The sequence below is a fragment of the Neoarius graeffei genome, chromosome 28 (assembly GCF_027579695.1).
Source record: "Neoarius graeffei isolate fNeoGra1 chromosome 28, fNeoGra1.pri, whole genome shotgun sequence".
Taxonomy (NCBI): Eukaryota; Metazoa; Chordata; class Actinopteri; order Siluriformes; family Ariidae; genus Neoarius; species Neoarius graeffei.
In genome coordinates, this window is record NC_083596.1 from 79,102 (window position 1) to 95,501 (window position 16,400).

Genomic DNA, 16,400 nt, shown 5'->3' on the forward strand with positions numbered 1-16,400 from the left:
TATTTGTCCAACTAATTTATTTATTTATGCATTACTCTGAAGGCCAAAGAATTACTGATTTGATGAACATTAATTTGGTTATTGAATATTAATAATGTTTTTTACTATTTTAATCATGATGGGGTGCAGGCTACTCAGTTGCCATGGCAACAGTTTTGGGGGGTCGTGTTTACTTTGCTGGTGCTCCAAGATACAAACACACAGGGGCCGTGTTTGGATTCACACAGGACGTGCACACACAACAATGGAATGTCACATACACTGCCCATGGGATTCAGGTACACACTCATATTCTCTCTCTCTCTCTGTTTACAGATGTACATGCATGAGAGAGTGTTTTAGTCCCATCTTTAATCAAGAGTATGGGCTTTCAATTTGGCAGCAGTATTTACTCATTTCATGTTCAGATGTTGCAGTGTTCCCCCTCTCGCTCTCAAATAGCACCTGCTCACATTCAGGCTGCTTTTGTGTGCTCGTAAATCTTCTGCTCACAGATCTCTCTCTCTCATATATTTTGGTTATGCGACCCTATCAAAATTCACCAACCAATAGTATGCAAGGTATGACATTGACCAACAAAATCTTCACTGGCTCCTTGGGTGTGTTCACTTAACTTCAGGGTGGGTTACTGTTCAGCCACTCCCATCATCCAGGGCCTTATTTCCAGTATATGTACTTCACTTGTTCTCTTGTTGGACTTTTAGAGTTAATGCATGTCAGTTTCTTTTTTTTTCTCCCCTGTAATAGCTACACATTGTAACCCCATAACACACTGGCTTCCAAGTAAACAGTAACTGTATGAGACAGAGAGACCGTTATGGAGAAGCAGGTATAGAGAGGCAGACAGAGAAACCGATACACAAATCCCTAATTGACTTAATCAGATTGATTCCTAATGGCTGTTGTGCGTTTCATTTATGGTGCAATAGTTTTAATTTTAGTTAGTGAAGTGTGTATAACACATACACCCGAGATCTCTATTCACGTTAGTCATTATGAGACATAGGTCATTTTTGGTTTGGAAAGCATACAGTACGTGGAGCAACACAAAGCGACTGTGCACTTTTGCCAGGATTCTCTTTTCCACCAACACACTGACACACAAACTGTACATGTATGTATGATTCTGTGATGGTGTGTGAGAGAGAGAGAGAGAGAGCAGAAATTTGTGAACAGAAGATTCACGAGCACACAAAAGCAGTCTGAATGTGAGCAGGAACTATTTGAGAGAGAGGGGAAACACTGCAAAACCTGAACATGAAATGGGGGGAGGGAAACCACTGCTATTTGAAAGACCACACTTGATTAAAGAAAGGAATAAAACTATGCATTCATTTGTGTGGCATTCATGTGCACACATGCATGCAGCTATACATATGCAGTTGCAAAAGCTTCCTTTTGAGGTTTAGTTTGATGGCACTTTTATATACATACACACACACACACACACACACACACACACACACACACACACACTCACTCACTCTCTCTCTCTCTCTCTCTCTCTGTGTAGCTGGGGTCATATTTTGGGGCCGAGCTATGTGTGTTGTATGGTGATGGCAGAGTGTTGTTAGCAGTTGGAGCTCCAATGTTTTACACTGCTGGAGTTGGAGGAGAAGTCCAAATCTGCTCTGTGGAGACAGGAGTAAGATAGTAATAACACACACACACACACACACACACACACTTTTCTGTCCAACCCTAAATTTATCATATGCTAGTTAAATTAGGTTTTGGGGACTCGTTTTTAAAACCTTCAGATCAGATTTGATTGTGCATTAAAAGTGACAGACTTGAATTCACAGCTTTATACTACTCTTAAACTTTACTCCTAACATTTTAAAAGTATTTGGTTCTTAGCAGCAGCAAAGTCTTTATAGCCAGTGCACTCAATATATACAGTGCATTCATTAGATTTTTATTGCTTGTTAAAGTAATTAAGCTTTTAATTACAAACAGATTGGTAAATTTTTGCTGTACAGAACAGCATATACACAACAGGAAAAAATAATTGCAAATAAACAGTGCTACAATAAGAGACCAAAAAAGTTAACTGCAACAGAAAAAAAAAAAATTTAACTTGATCATAAAACATCCACTTCTCCTGTGAAGTTCAATAACAGCATAGGAGGGAAGTCAGGGAGTGACTGCATGGAGATGGTGAAACACCATCTTGCATCATCCCTTCCAAATTAATCTGAAAATAAAATGAAGCACTCAGTGTGTGCGCTGCGTCACATGATTCAGGATGTGTGTGTTGATGTTCCTGCATACACAGTAATGTTGGTTTCTCTCTGGCATTTGCTGTAGACCCTTTTAGTTTAATTGGTAGATGTGCAGGACATTAACAACTACCAAGTGATATCACTTCTCTCCTTTCTTTCTGAAATTCTTGGAGACTGTTCTGGGTAAGTAACAAGATCGGAATCGGTCTACCTTCAAAGCAGCACACACATGCCCCTGTGCCTGTTACCGAGAACAAAACTATCATTGGGCCTCAGCCTCCTCAACCTTTCAGCAAGTCTTAAGTCTCAACTGCACAAAGGCAGGAAGCTTCTTACCTGAGGTGATGGACATATCAGGTGGATGGAAGAGATCCACATCTGCTTCATACAGACTCTCCACTAGTCTCCCACAAGGCTCAGTACTGAATCTCGCTCTGTACCTACTCTCTCTGTGAGGGCATGTCCTCTAGACTCACTCTCTCTGTGAGGTCATTTCTATCGCAGTCTACGGCTGAATGAGCCAATTTGGACCCAAAAGAAGACTCAAACATTTCTGAAAATAGAATAACTTTAATGTGTCTTCACACAAATAAATTCTCAATGGTAACAGGGAAAAGGGCAAATACTGGCATAATCAAAACAGAAGTTGAGGTACAGCACATTAACAGTGTTCACAGCTCAGAAGAAAGGTCCAAGGCAAAGCAAAGTGCCACAGTGGTCAAAAACAGCACCTAGAGCAAAGGTTCCAATTAGGCAAAAACTCATACAGGACCTAGCATCTAGGAAAAATATTTGACAAGAGCTTGATGTAGGCAAGAAGATAACTCCAAAGGCTGAATTCCAAGACTGCGTTAAAGTCCTGTTGCTGATTAATTAGTCAGCAGCAGGTGGGACTGGTTACAGAGTAGGAGCAGGCAGAGCAAAACATGGAGTGGAGCAACTGGCAACACACAGCACACCAGTCACCAGGAGCAAAACCTACCTCAGGATCTGGAAGCCCTGGGCCGAACTGTGACAGTTTCCTCTACACTGCGCTCTCAGTGAGGTCATATCCTCTATAGCCACTCTCTCAGTGAGGTCATATCCTCTGAAAACCTTTACTTGTACTCTGGGTTTTTTCTTACCTGGCCTGGGATGGAGTCCACTAGGGGGTGAGGTATTGTTTTCGGTGAGGTTTCTTTCTTTGTTAACAACATTATGGGAAAATGGCTGGACCAATCTTCATGAAACTTTCAGGATGTATGGGCATTGGTCTCAAATAGAACCTCCAGTATGTTGAGGGTCATCTGGTGAAGGTCAAGGTCACGGTGACCAAAAAGGTCAAAATCGTTTTTTTTCACGATATCTTCCTTCATATTCATTCTGGTTCTGATTATGACATTTTGTTCATACATCTGGCCTGAGGGAGCTGTAGCTGCAGGACTGCTTTCAATGCACTGACTGGAGTCTGTTTTTCACTCAGAACCTAGCAGAATATACATCAACTCTACTCTTCTACATCAAGGCCCGGTCACACAGCGCTTTACGGCTTTATCACGGCCAAAACCCATCAAAAAGTGCTCTCCCGTGAAGCAGACGATGTTGTTCGTGTTGATGTCGAAGTTAAGACATGTTACAGTCGATATACAGACGTGACAGGACGCAGGGGAAAATCGGAACGGCGTCGGACGCGGCAAAAAGTTTTGGACTGCTCAAAACTTTAGACCGCGGACAACCACGGCCGGCACACGTGGTAAAGACGTGCAACACACGTGAAAAACACGTGATAATCAGTGTCCCGGCCGTTATTAAAACTTGGGGAGACGTGGTAAGACGCGAAAGTTTGGCGGTCTATCACGGGCAGAGCACGGTCATCGGACGGGTGTTACGCGTTGGTATCACGGGATATAGTGTGTGTTTAGCGGCTTATCACTGAGAAATGGATTTTTCCGCGTACATAGCACTGTCTAAGCCCGTTAAACGACGTCTCAAACAAGTTCTAAATTCGATTGATCACTGTCTAATCACTTCTGCATCACTTCTGATTTGTGGCATGTATAAATACCGTAATTTTCTGAGACCTCGGCACTTGCAGTCTAGATGTCAAGGGGTGAACATGAACCCCCAACGCTGTGATGTCCTCATCTTAATGCTCCAGCACCAACAGAACCAACTGATACAGGCTCAACATATCCTTGCTGAGAGGAGAAGAAGAAGAAGGAGGAGGAGGAGGAGGGTGGTACGGAACATCTGGGTGCGTGACTGGATTGCGAGGAGACCTCAGCTTGGGCTTTACGACCGTCTCATGGTCGAGCTGCGTAACGAAGATCCAAGAGCCTTTCAGAACTTTATGAGGATGCTTCCTGCGATGTACGATGAAATTGTGCAGAGACTGAAACCAGCCCTGCACACAGCCGTGCGCGACCGCTTTTATATGCGCAGCAAGCCGCTCTTCCAACGACGCTGAGCCGCGGTTACCCGTGATTTGGCAGTGCTATGGCAGTGGAGTGCCCATTTTACGTCCGCGCTCAACATGTGATCGGCAGTGCTACAGACGCGATGAGGCCGCGGTTATCCGTGGTAACTTGTCACTTTTTTCCCTGCGTTCGAACACGTGCGAACCTATTTTTAGCCTTACACGTGGCTGGACTTGGTTAGCTGTGCTTAGGCAGTGCTGCAGCAGTGAAACAGCCGCCGACGGCCATACCCCGTACAAAGCACGGCAAAGCCAAAATTGACCAAAAATTACCACTTACGACCACGTCCACCAGATTTTTGTATCTTTTTGTACGTGATATAGACGCGGAGTGCTGTGTGACCGGGCGTTCAGGAGCTGCAATGAGAACATCACACTCAATAAAAGCATCCATGTATACCCAAACAGGAAACCATGGATGACAAAGGTGTGCAGCATTTGTCTCAAATAGAACCTTCAACATTTTGGGGTTCATCTGGTCAAGGTCAACAAAAAGTTCAAAATCTTTTTTTTTGCAATATCTTCCTTCATATTCATCATAAGTGCTACTGGGTGAGGCTTGTTTTGCCTGGCAATACTTGTTTGGTGTTTCCCTTGCCAACATGTCCGTTGAAATCTGCTCCTATCAGCACGCGCTCCTCCCTCGGTATACTTTCTACCACTTCATCCATCTTTTTCCAGAAAAACTCTCTCTTCATTCTCACATCCAACCTGTGGCGCATACGCACACACAACATTGATTACCACTCCTTGAATCTCCAACTTCATGCCTATCACTCTATCTGACACCCTCTTCACATCAATCACACTGTTGACCAACTCTCCCCTCAAAACAATACCAACACCATTTCTCTTTCCATCCACTCCATAATAAAACAACTTGCATCCATCTCCAATGTTCTTGGCCTTGCTTCCCTTCCACCTCGTCTCCTGCACATACAAAATGTCCAACTTCTTTCTTTCCATTATAGCTGCTAACTCTTTCACTCTGCCAATATTCCCACAGTCCTATACCTGACTGTCTTCCTATCACATGTAATATGTGTGATGTTTTACAGACACTAAACTGTTCGGGGGTGTTGAGGGGGTCAGTGGGGAATGTGGACGGCCGATTTGGCTCTGCTGTTGCAGTTCTACAAGACTTGAATGAAGACAATATGATGGAGCTGGCAGTGGGAGCACCACATGAAGAGCAGGGCAAGGGGGCCATTTACATCTTCACTAGTTACAGAGGGGGCTTCAGATCCAAACACACACAGGTACACACACACACACACACACACACACACACACACACACATATATAGGTAAACCCAAATACAAATGTAAAATAGACATGTGCATAAGGGGCTACTCATTAAGTGACCTCTGTGTGTGTGTGTGTGTGTGTGTGTGTGTGTGTGTGTGTGTGTGTGTAGAGGGTGGGTGGTGCAGCAGTAGGGTATGTTCTGCAGTATTTTGGTTTGTCTCTTCACTCTGTGGGAGATTTAAGCTCAGATGGACTTCCTGATCTCGTGGTTGGGTCTAGAGGAGCTGCTACAGTGCTCAGGTAATTGAGTGTGTGTGTGTGTGGGGGGGGAGATATGTATGTACATGATGTATATGATGTACACACAGTACACTGCAGTAAAAAGTTCTTATTGATGTTTTTAGGACACAGCCAGTTATATGTATACCTGCATCAATTACACTGGATCCACCAGTAATAGCCCAGAACTTCTTTCACTGCTCCGCCCCTCACAGCCTCAACACGGTGATCGCCCAGATAACCATGTGTCTTAAGCTAAGAAAGGTTTCCATAGGAACCATACAAGGTATGTAGATGACAAATAGGGAGGAACATCAGATTACTGAGTATTCACTCACCTTTACACACTGTGTGTGTGTGTGTGTGTGTGTGTGTGTGTGTGTGTGTGTGTGTGTGTGTGTTCAGGTCTTCTCCATGCCACAGTATCTGTCTTTCTGGAGTTAGATTCTGGATCCACTTCTCCTCGTCTTTTCTTCTACCCAATGTCCCGTATTTCACACTGGAATACAACTCTTAGTAACACATCAGTGTGTCAAACATTTCCCATCACCATCCCGGTGAGTGACAGTGTTCACACATTACACTTTTATCTGCAGAAAAGTTCACTTCTGTTTAATTGGAAACTAAGGGCTGTAGAGCAGCTGTGTCATCTCACTTTATTTTAACATAAATAAATTTATGACTAGAGAGGTATGTGTGTGTGTGTGTGTGTGTGTGTGTGTTGTGTAGAGGTGTATATCAGACTACCACGATGTTCCTCTCTCAGGGAGACTCACAGTTAGAGGACAGGTGGTGGGACTCACACAAGGCCTGAGACCCGTCCTGCACCCTGACTGTCCAAACACACACACCATCACACACATGGTCAGTGCCACCTTAGTGAGTGCCTGAGAACTGTATAGAACTAGACTTGTGTGTCTAAAGTAGACCTGTGTGTGTGTGTGTGTGTGTGTGTGTGTGTGTTTAGGTGTTACTGGAAAAGGTGTGTGGTGAAGATCATGTGTGCGTGTCGGACCTCAGTGTGTCTCTCCAAGTCAGCAGGTTTGTGTGTCTCTCTCTCTTTCTCTCATTCTGTGTCTCACCTACTCACTCTGTCTTTGTCTCACTTTCTGTCTGTCTCTCAGGGACATGGTGGTTAATGTAGAGGGTTTCAGAGTGAATGTGTCTGTGCTGCTGGTTAATAATGGAGAAGATGCCTCAGGGACAGAGCTGTGCTTCCTTCATCCCTCTGTCCTGTCATTCACTCGCATCAGTCTGGTCTGAGACACTCTAACACACTCACATTCACAAAAGCTCTCATTGTGTCATTATGTTCTTATTAGTAAAGGTGTGTGTGTGTGTGTGTGTGTGTGCGCGCACGCGCGTGTGTGTGTGTGTGTATGCGCGTGTGTGTGTATGCGCGCGCATATATGTGTGTGTGTGTGTGTGTGTGTGTGTGTGTGTGCACACAGATAGATTCCATTGGCTACTTGCAGTGTTCATCCCATGAAACAGGTGTGATGAACCTCACAAACACAACATGCAGACTCGGATTCACCATCTTCAGACAGAGAACCAAGGTTTTACACATGCACGCACGCGCGCACGCACACACACACACACACACACACACACACACACTGTGTGTTCTTTTCCTGTGTAGGTTGCATTCATCATATGGTTCCAGCTGTCTGAACCATCAGCTCTTGGGGATCAAGTTGACGTGAATGTGACAGTTAACAGGTCAGTTTACACATCAGTGAATCAGTACAATACAATACACACTTTTCTGTTCTGACATCAATGACAGACAGTGTGTAGATTAACTGTGTCCGACTCGATCTTTGCCACAGCATATAGTTTACGAGATCCACTTTACCCTGTGTTTCAATCCACAGGAGTGCCATAATACACAGGACACAGACTGAGATGTTTATAGACAGCTAAAAATGTGATGATTGTGAGGGATGTAAAGCGTTTGCATGATAAATGGAATGTAAAATCCAGTGTGTGTGAAGGTGGAAGGAGGATTCAGAAGTCAGGTGAACTTTGACAAAGCTTCGGGCTCACTTTATTTTTTCCACTAGTGATTTTCAACACTCGTTTCAACACTCAACGAAAAAAAACATCCCAATATTTAGGGACTTTGGCTTTACTCAAGTTCATCACCACTTTCCAAGCGCATGCTGAAATGTGTGTGTCAGTATGTGTGTGTGTATTATCATTATTACTATTAACAAGTGTTGCCAGGCAAAACAAACCTTGCCCGGTAGCACTTAGGATGAATATTAAGGAAGATATCGCGAAAAAATAGGGACCCTATGGATCCATGTGGCTCCTGCTTATAAGTAAAACTGTTTTCTGATCCCATGTCCATACAGTAAATATAGCATATATACAGTTAGGTCCATATATATTTGGACACTGACACAAATTTTGTTTTTTTTACCTGTTTACTGAAACATATTCAAGTTATAGTTATATAATGGACATGGACCTAAAGTCCAGACTTTCAGCTTTCATTTGAGGGTATCCACATTAAAATTGGATGAAGAGTTTAGGAGTTTCAGCTCCTTAACATGTGCCACCCTGTTTTTAAAGGGACCAAAAGTAATTAGACAATTGACTCAAAGGCTATTTCATGGGCAGGTATGGGCAATTCCTTCATTATGTCATTCTCAATTAAGCAGATAAAAGGCCTGGAGTTGATTTGAGGTGTGGTGCTTGCATTTGGAAGATTTTGCTGTGAAGAAAACATGCGGTCAAAGGAGCTCTCCATGCAGGTGAAACAAGCCATCCTTAAGCTGCGAAAACAGAAAAAAAACATCCGAGAAATTGCTACAATATTAGGCGTGGAAAAATCTACAGTTTGGTACATCCTGAGAAAGAAAGAAAGCACTGGTGAACTCATCAATGCAAAAAGACCTGGACGCTCACAGAAGACAACAGTGGTGGATGATCACAGAATAATTTCCATGGTGAAGAGAAACCCCTTCACAACAGCCAACCAAGTGAACAACACTCTCCAGGAGGTAGGCGTATCAATATCCAAATCTACCATAAAGAGAAGACTGCATGAAAGTAAATACAGAGGGTTCACTGCATGGTACAAGCCACTCATAAGCCTCAAGAATAAAAAGGCTAGATTGGACTTTGCTAAAAAACATCTAAAAAAGCCAGCACAGTTCTGGAAGAACATTCTTTGGACAGATGAAACCAAGATCAACCTCTACCAGAATGATGGAAAGAAAAAAGTATGGCAAAGGCGTGGTACAGCTCATGATCCAAAGCATACCATATCATCTGTAAAAGATGGCGGAGGCAGTGTGATGGCTTGGGCATGCATGGCTGCCAGTGGCACTGGGTCACTAGTGTTTATTGATGATGTGACACAGGACAGAAGCAGCCGGATGAATTCTGAGATATTCAGAGACATACTGTGTGCTCAAATCCAGCCAAACTGATTGGTCGGTGTTTCATAATACAGATGGACAATGACCCAAAACATAAAGCCAAAGCAACCCAGGAGTTTATTAAAGCAAAGAAGTGGAATATTCTTGAATGGCCAAGTCAGTCATCTGATCTCAACCCAGTTGAGCAGCATTTCACTTGTTAAAGACTAAACTTCAGACAGAAAGGCCCACAAACAAACAGCAACTGAAAACCACTGCAGTAAAGGCCTGGCAGAGCATTAAAAAGGAGGAAACACAGTGTCTGGTGATGTCCATGAGTTCAAGACTTCAGGCAGTCATTGCCAACAAAGGGTTTTCAACCAAGTTGTCAAGGCCTAGGGGACACCTTGGCAATAAAGGAGGACGGAGACGTGCGCACAATTAAATATATTTATTTAAACAGCAAAAATAGATACAACAAAACTAGACTAAATGGTTTGTGAAAGATCATCAATGGTCAGTAGCGTAATATAAACGAGTATTGAATGTTAGTAGTATGGGAAGTGCATGTTGTCTGTTACAATCAATAATAAAGAGAAAAGAAAAAGAGCAGCCGCCTGGAAGTTAGAAGCCAAGCCAAAAAGAAAAGAGAAAAAAAAGGAGCCTCCTCTGGGAACGTCAGCAGGGCGCTACTTTATAGGAAGGCCTCACTGCGCGCCGGTGCTGCCAATTAGATGTTAAGAAGACACACCCACAGAATCGATACCTGTAGTAGAAACTGAAAACAATTACAAGTAGCCCGCTAGGGCCGTCACCCCCCCCACCCCCCCACCCCACCCCCATAAAAGGGATCCTCCAGGATCACGAACAATGTGGGGACCAAAGAGGGTTAACGAATAACATCAGCAACTGCTCAAAATATTAAAAACATCAACTCAAATACTTAAATCAGTATTCAATAAATTCAATTACACTATTCAATATAACATATTAAATACTCAAAAACATTAACCATCTTTTTTTTTTTAAAAGTAGGCCTACACAAAACAAACACCCAATAACCAACATTTCAGACATATTACCCTTCTAAAGGGGCACAACCATATGCATATTCAATATAACAATTCCAAATCTGATAAACACAATTTACCAATACAATTTTTCCAATAATTTATCCCATCCAAATTACCAACCAAAAATGTTGAGTTTACCCAACCTATAAACTGCTGTCCAAAATTCCGGGCCCTGAAAAATAGACAACAGAATAACACATTACTCACACAAACACTAGGGGGCAGGAACACGCGACAGCGCGTCCGCTGTCACGTTAGCCTTGCCCTTGATATGAATAATCTGAAGGTTATAGGGCTGGAGAAATAAACTCCAACGCATTAAACGTGCGTTCGGGTTTTGGAGGGAATTAAGAAAAACAAGTGGGTTATGATCGCAAAATACAACAATGGGTGTCGTACTACCTCCAAGGTATACTTCGAATGTTTGCAAAGCCCAAATCAAAGCTAGGGCTTCCTTTTCGATAATCGAGTAATTTAGTTGGTAAGAATTGAACTTTCTCGAAAAATAGCAAACCGGGCGTTCAACGGCATCATCGTCATCTTGCAGTAAGACGGCGCCAGCACCGATCTTACTCGCGTCTACTTGCAGCTTAAACGGTCTATTCATTTGAGGAGCTGCAAGAAGAGGCGCAGAAGTGAGGAGGGACTTTGCTTTCTCAAACGCAGACTGACAGGCAGATGTCCAAATGAATGAGCGACCCTTTTTCAGCAAGGCTGTCAACGGTACCAACACGGAGGAAAAGTTGGAACAAAAACTCCGGTAATAACCGATCATGCCAAGGAACCTCATAAGTTCACGCCTATTAGATGGAGGAGGAAAGGCATCTATGGCGAGGACCTTAGCGCACACCGGACGGACAAAACCCTGACCAACAACCTTGCCCAAATAAGTCACTGTCGCCCTGGCGAACTCACACTTCGCCAGATTGACAGTGAGATTAGCCTGGGCAAGGCGGGTAAACAACTGATGGAGACGGTCAAGATGTGACTCCCATGTATCACTGAATATTACAAAGTCATCCAAATAAACTGTACAACCCTCCAAATTCACTACAACTTGATTCATTAGTCTTTGAAACGTGGCGGCTGCGTTTCTTAAGCCAAATGGCATCACTTTGTATGAATACAAGCCGCTAGGTGTAATAAACGAGGACACCTCACTGGCGCGCTTAGTTAACGGTATCTGCCAGTACCCTTTCAACAAGTCTATTTTTGTAACAAACTTTGCTGAACCAATTTCATCCACACAATCCTCCATACGAGGAAGTGGGAATGAATCAGGCTTTGTTACATTATTTAATTTCCGATAATCAGTGCAAAAGCGGTTACCCTCATTCACTTTCTTAACCAAAATACAAGGACTGGTCCAGCTAGAAAATGACTTTTCAGCCAACCCATTGTCCAACAGATACCGCACCTCGTTTTCTAAGAGTTGTTGCCTCTCACCCGACACTATATAGAAATGTTGCCTAACTGGGGCAGCATCCCCAACATCAATATATCGTGACTGATCCAATTTGTCTGCGACGGTGTATCCGCAAACAACGATGGAAATTCTCTAATTAACGCACTTAACTCCAAAGTCTGATCTGATGACAAATGACTCATTAACAGAGGTAAATTAGCCAGTGACTTGGAGTTATTGAGTTTACCCAACAGCACCGCATCGTCGGGTTCGCAGACAGCAACCTCCTCCAGTGCTGCCACTACTGGAGCAGGTGCGACGCAAGATGTAAGACAAGCGGCGCTGGCCCCATCCGGTGCCGCCACCACTGGGCTGAGGGCAGAGCTGGAAGTGTTTGGGACTTTTAAAACACAATCACGATCATGGTAAGGCTTGAGTAAGTTGACATGGCACAATTGCGTGCGTCTTTTCCGGTCTGGCGTGGATACTATGTAATTGTCATTCCTCTCACATCGCAGAATTTCATAAGGACCAGCAAACCTGGCTTGGAAGGGAGAATGAACTACCGGCAAAAGGACCATCACCTTATCCCCAGTTGTAAACGAACGGACTTCGGTTTTCTGGTCATAGACCCATTTCATTTTTAACTGTGCTTTTTTCAACTGCTTCACAGCCAGTGCGCCAGCCTGATACAAATGCCTTCAAAACCCATTGACATAATCGGTCAGTGACTCAGGTGGCTCACTGGTTACACAGTCATCGAACAGTGTTGACACCTGCCCTCTCACAGCTTGTCCGAAGACCAATTCATTAGGGCTAAACCCAGTACTAGCCTGTGTCACTTCCCTGACCGCTAAAAGCAGCCAGGGAAGACCATCCTCCCAGTCCCTGCCTAACTCGGCGCAGTATGCTCGAAGTATTGTCAAGGCCTAGGGGACACCTTGGCAATAAAGGAGGACGGAGACGTGCGCACAATTAATTATATTTATTTAAACAGCAAAAATAGATACAACAAAACTAGACTAAATGGTTTGTGAAAGATCATCAATGGTCAGTAGCGTAATATAAACGAGTATTGAATGTTAGTAGTATGGGAAGTGCATGTTGTCTGTTACAATCAATAATAAAGAGAAAAGAAAAAGAGCAGCCGCCTGGAAGTTAGAAGCCGAGCCAAAAAGAAAAGAGAAAAAAAAGGAGCCTCCTCTGGGAACGTCAGCGGGGCGCTACTTATAGGAAGGCCTCACTGCGCGCCGGTGCTGCCAATTAGATGTTAAGAAGACATGCCCACAGAAGTGATACCTGTAGTAGAAACTGAAAACAATTACAAGTAGCCCACTAGGGCCGTCACACAAGTATTAGAAATGAACATTTTATTTACAATTATTTAATTTGTCCAATTACTTTTGAGCCCCTGAAATGAAGGGATTGTGTTTAAAAAATGCTTTAGTTCCTCACATTTTTATGCAACCATTTTGTTCAACCCACTGAATTAAAGCTGAAAGTCTGAACTTCAACTGCATCTGAATTGTTTTGTTCACAATTCATTGTGGTAATGTACAGAACCAAAATTAGAAAAATGTTGCCTCTGTCCAAATATTTATGGACCTAACTGTATTTACTCTATGAGGCAGTAGCCAAAAAATGAAGTGTAATCCAAAAACCTTCTTCTTTTGGCTGCTCCCGATTAGGGGTCGCCACAGCGGATCTTTCATCTCCATTGCTCCCTGTCTTTCACATCCTTCTCTACCACACCTGCCACTTTCATGTCCTCTCTCACCACATCCATGTATCTCCTCTTTGGCCTTCCTTGTTTTCGTGTGCCTGGCAGCTCCATCCTCAACATTCTCCTTCCAACATGCTCTGCATCTCTTCTCAGGATGTGCCCCTACCATCTCAGTCTCATCTCTCTTAGCTTAATTCCCAAGCTCTCCACATGTGCTGTCCCTCTGATATGCTCATTTCTTATCCTGTCCAACCTTATCACTCCCATCGCAAACCTTAACATCCTCAACTCCGCCACCTCCAACTTTGCCTCCTGTCTCTTTGTTAAGGGTACGGTCTCTAATCCATACATCACAGCTGGCCTCACTACTGTCTTATACATCTTACCTTTCACTTTTGCTGGGACTTTCCTATCACAAATGACTCCCGAAATCCTTCTCCAACTGCTCCACCCTGCCTGCACTCTCTTTCTCACCTCACTATCACAGCCCCCATTTTCCTGCACAGTTGACTCCAAGTACTTGAATTCACCAACTTTCTTTATGTCTACTCCTTGCATCTTCACTACACTCTCATCCCCATTCTCATTGATGCACATGTATTCTATTTTGCTACTGCTCACCTTCATTCCTCTTCATTCCAATGCATACCTCCATCTCTCCAAACCCAACTCAACCTCCTTTCTACTTTCACCACATATCACAATATCATCCGCAAACATCATGTTCCATGGTGACTCTTGCCTCACTTCATCTGTCAAGCTATCCATCACTATGGCAAACAAGAAAGGACTCAAAGCAGATCCTTGATGAAGTCCCACCTTCACCTTGAACCATTCAGTCGTTCCAACTGCACACCTCACTGCTGTTTCACTGTTTTCATACATGTCTTGCACCGCTCTAATATACTTCTCATTCACTCCATACTTTCTCATACAATACCATAAAGTCATCTCTCGGCACTCTATCGTATGCCTTCTCCAGGTCTACAAACACACAATGTAGCTTTCTCTGGCCTTCTCTGTACTTCTCCATTAACATTCTTAAAGCAAAAATTGCATCCGACGTGCTCTTCCTTGGCATAAACCCGTACTGCTGTTCACAGATTGATACCTCTCTTCTCAGTCTCACCGCCAATACTCTTTCCCATAACGTCATGGTGTGGCTCATCAATTTTATCCCTCTGTAATTACTGCAGCTCTGTACATCTCCCTTATTCTTGTATATTGGGACTAGCACACTCTTTCTCCATTCATTTGGCATTTTCTCATTCTCTAGGATCTTATTAAACAATCTCGTTAGGAACTCCACAGCCGTCTCACCCAAACATCTCCAAGCCTCAATCGGGATACCATCTGGTCCAACTGCTTTCCCAGTCTTCATTCTTGTCATGGCTGCCCTCACCTCATCCTTACTAACCAACTCTGCTTCCTGATTTGCTGTCGCCAATGAATCTGACCTTTTCTCTCTTGGATTCTCCTCATTTAAAAAATCCTCAAAGTACTCTTTCCACCTTCTTAATACACTCTCTTTGTTTGTCAGCACATTTCCATTTACATCTTTCATCACTTTTACCTGCTGTACATCCCTCGCTTCCCTGTTTCTCTGCCTAGCTAGTCTGTACAGGTCTTTCTCTCCTTCTTTGGTCTCCAGTCTTCCATACAACTCCTGGTATACATCTGCTTTCACCTTCGCTACCGCTCTTTTTGCCTTCTGTTTCGTCTCTCTGTATAACTGCCTGCTCTCCTCATCTCTCTGATCATCCCAATTCTTCTTTGCTAGCCTCTTCTCTTTTATAATTTCCTGCACTTCTTTGTTCCAACACCATGTCTCCTTGTCTTCCTTCCTTCTTCCCAATGACCACCCTAGCACCTTCCTTGCTGCCTCTCTTACTAGTACAGCAGTAGTATCCCAACCTTCAGGCAGACTTCCATGACCACTCAATGCTCATCTTATTTCTTCCCTAAACTCCTTATGATGTTCAACCTCTTTTAGTTTCCACCATTTAATCTTCGGCTCCACTATTTCACGCTTCCTCTTTTTCACTTTCAAGCTCATCCTGCACATGACCATTCGATGTTGTCTAGCTACACTCTCCCCTGCCATCACTTTACAGTCTCTAATCTCCTTCAGGTTACCCCTTCTGCAGAGTATGCAGTCCACCTGTGTAGATCTTCCTCCACTCTTAAATGTCACCCTGTGCTGCTCTTTCTTCTCAAAGTATGTATTGACTATTGCCAAATTCATCCTCTTTTGAAAAATCAACCACCATTTGCCCTTCCACATTTCTCTCTCTTACACCATATCTGCCCATCATGTCCTCATCTCCTCTATTTCCCTCACCAACATGTCCATTGAAATCTGCTCCTACGGTATCTGCACGCGCTCCTCCCTCAGTATACTTTCTACCACTTCATCCATCTTTTTCCAGAAAAACACTTTCTCTTCATTCTCACATCCAACCTGTGGCGCATACGCACACACAACATTGATTACCACTCCTTGAATCTCCAACTTCATGCCTATCACTCTATCTGACACCCTCTTCACATCAATCACACTGTTGACCAACTCTCCCCTCAAAACAATACCAACACCATTTCTCTTTCCATCCACTCCATA

The 16,400-nt window shown here is 43.5% G+C and overlaps 1 protein-coding gene across 4 annotated transcripts in view; it reads left to right on the forward strand.

Annotated features, from left to right (window-relative positions):
* The window catches only part of LOC132875762 (integrin alpha-X-like), a 52,452-nt gene that overhangs the window by 26,538 nt on the left and 9,514 nt on the right, over nucleotides 1-16,400 (forward strand). For all 4 annotated transcript variants that reach the window (XM_060912796.1, XM_060912797.1, XM_060912798.1 and 1 more), the window contains 11 exons: nucleotides 130-278; nucleotides 1,514-1,645; nucleotides 5,739-5,939; nucleotides 6,099-6,229; nucleotides 6,334-6,494; nucleotides 6,614-6,765; nucleotides 6,938-7,072; nucleotides 7,176-7,249; nucleotides 7,333-7,465; nucleotides 7,660-7,767; nucleotides 7,851-7,930. In XM_060912796.1, coding sequence (XP_060768779.1) covers nucleotides 130-278; nucleotides 1,514-1,645; nucleotides 5,739-5,939; nucleotides 6,099-6,229; nucleotides 6,334-6,494; nucleotides 6,614-6,765; nucleotides 6,938-7,072; nucleotides 7,176-7,249; nucleotides 7,333-7,465; nucleotides 7,660-7,767; nucleotides 7,851-7,930 — 1,456 coding nt within the window. The remainder of the gene's footprint in view (nucleotides 1-129; nucleotides 279-1,513; nucleotides 1,646-5,738; nucleotides 5,940-6,098; nucleotides 6,230-6,333; nucleotides 6,495-6,613; nucleotides 6,766-6,937; nucleotides 7,073-7,175; nucleotides 7,250-7,332; nucleotides 7,466-7,659; nucleotides 7,768-7,850; nucleotides 7,931-16,400) is intronic.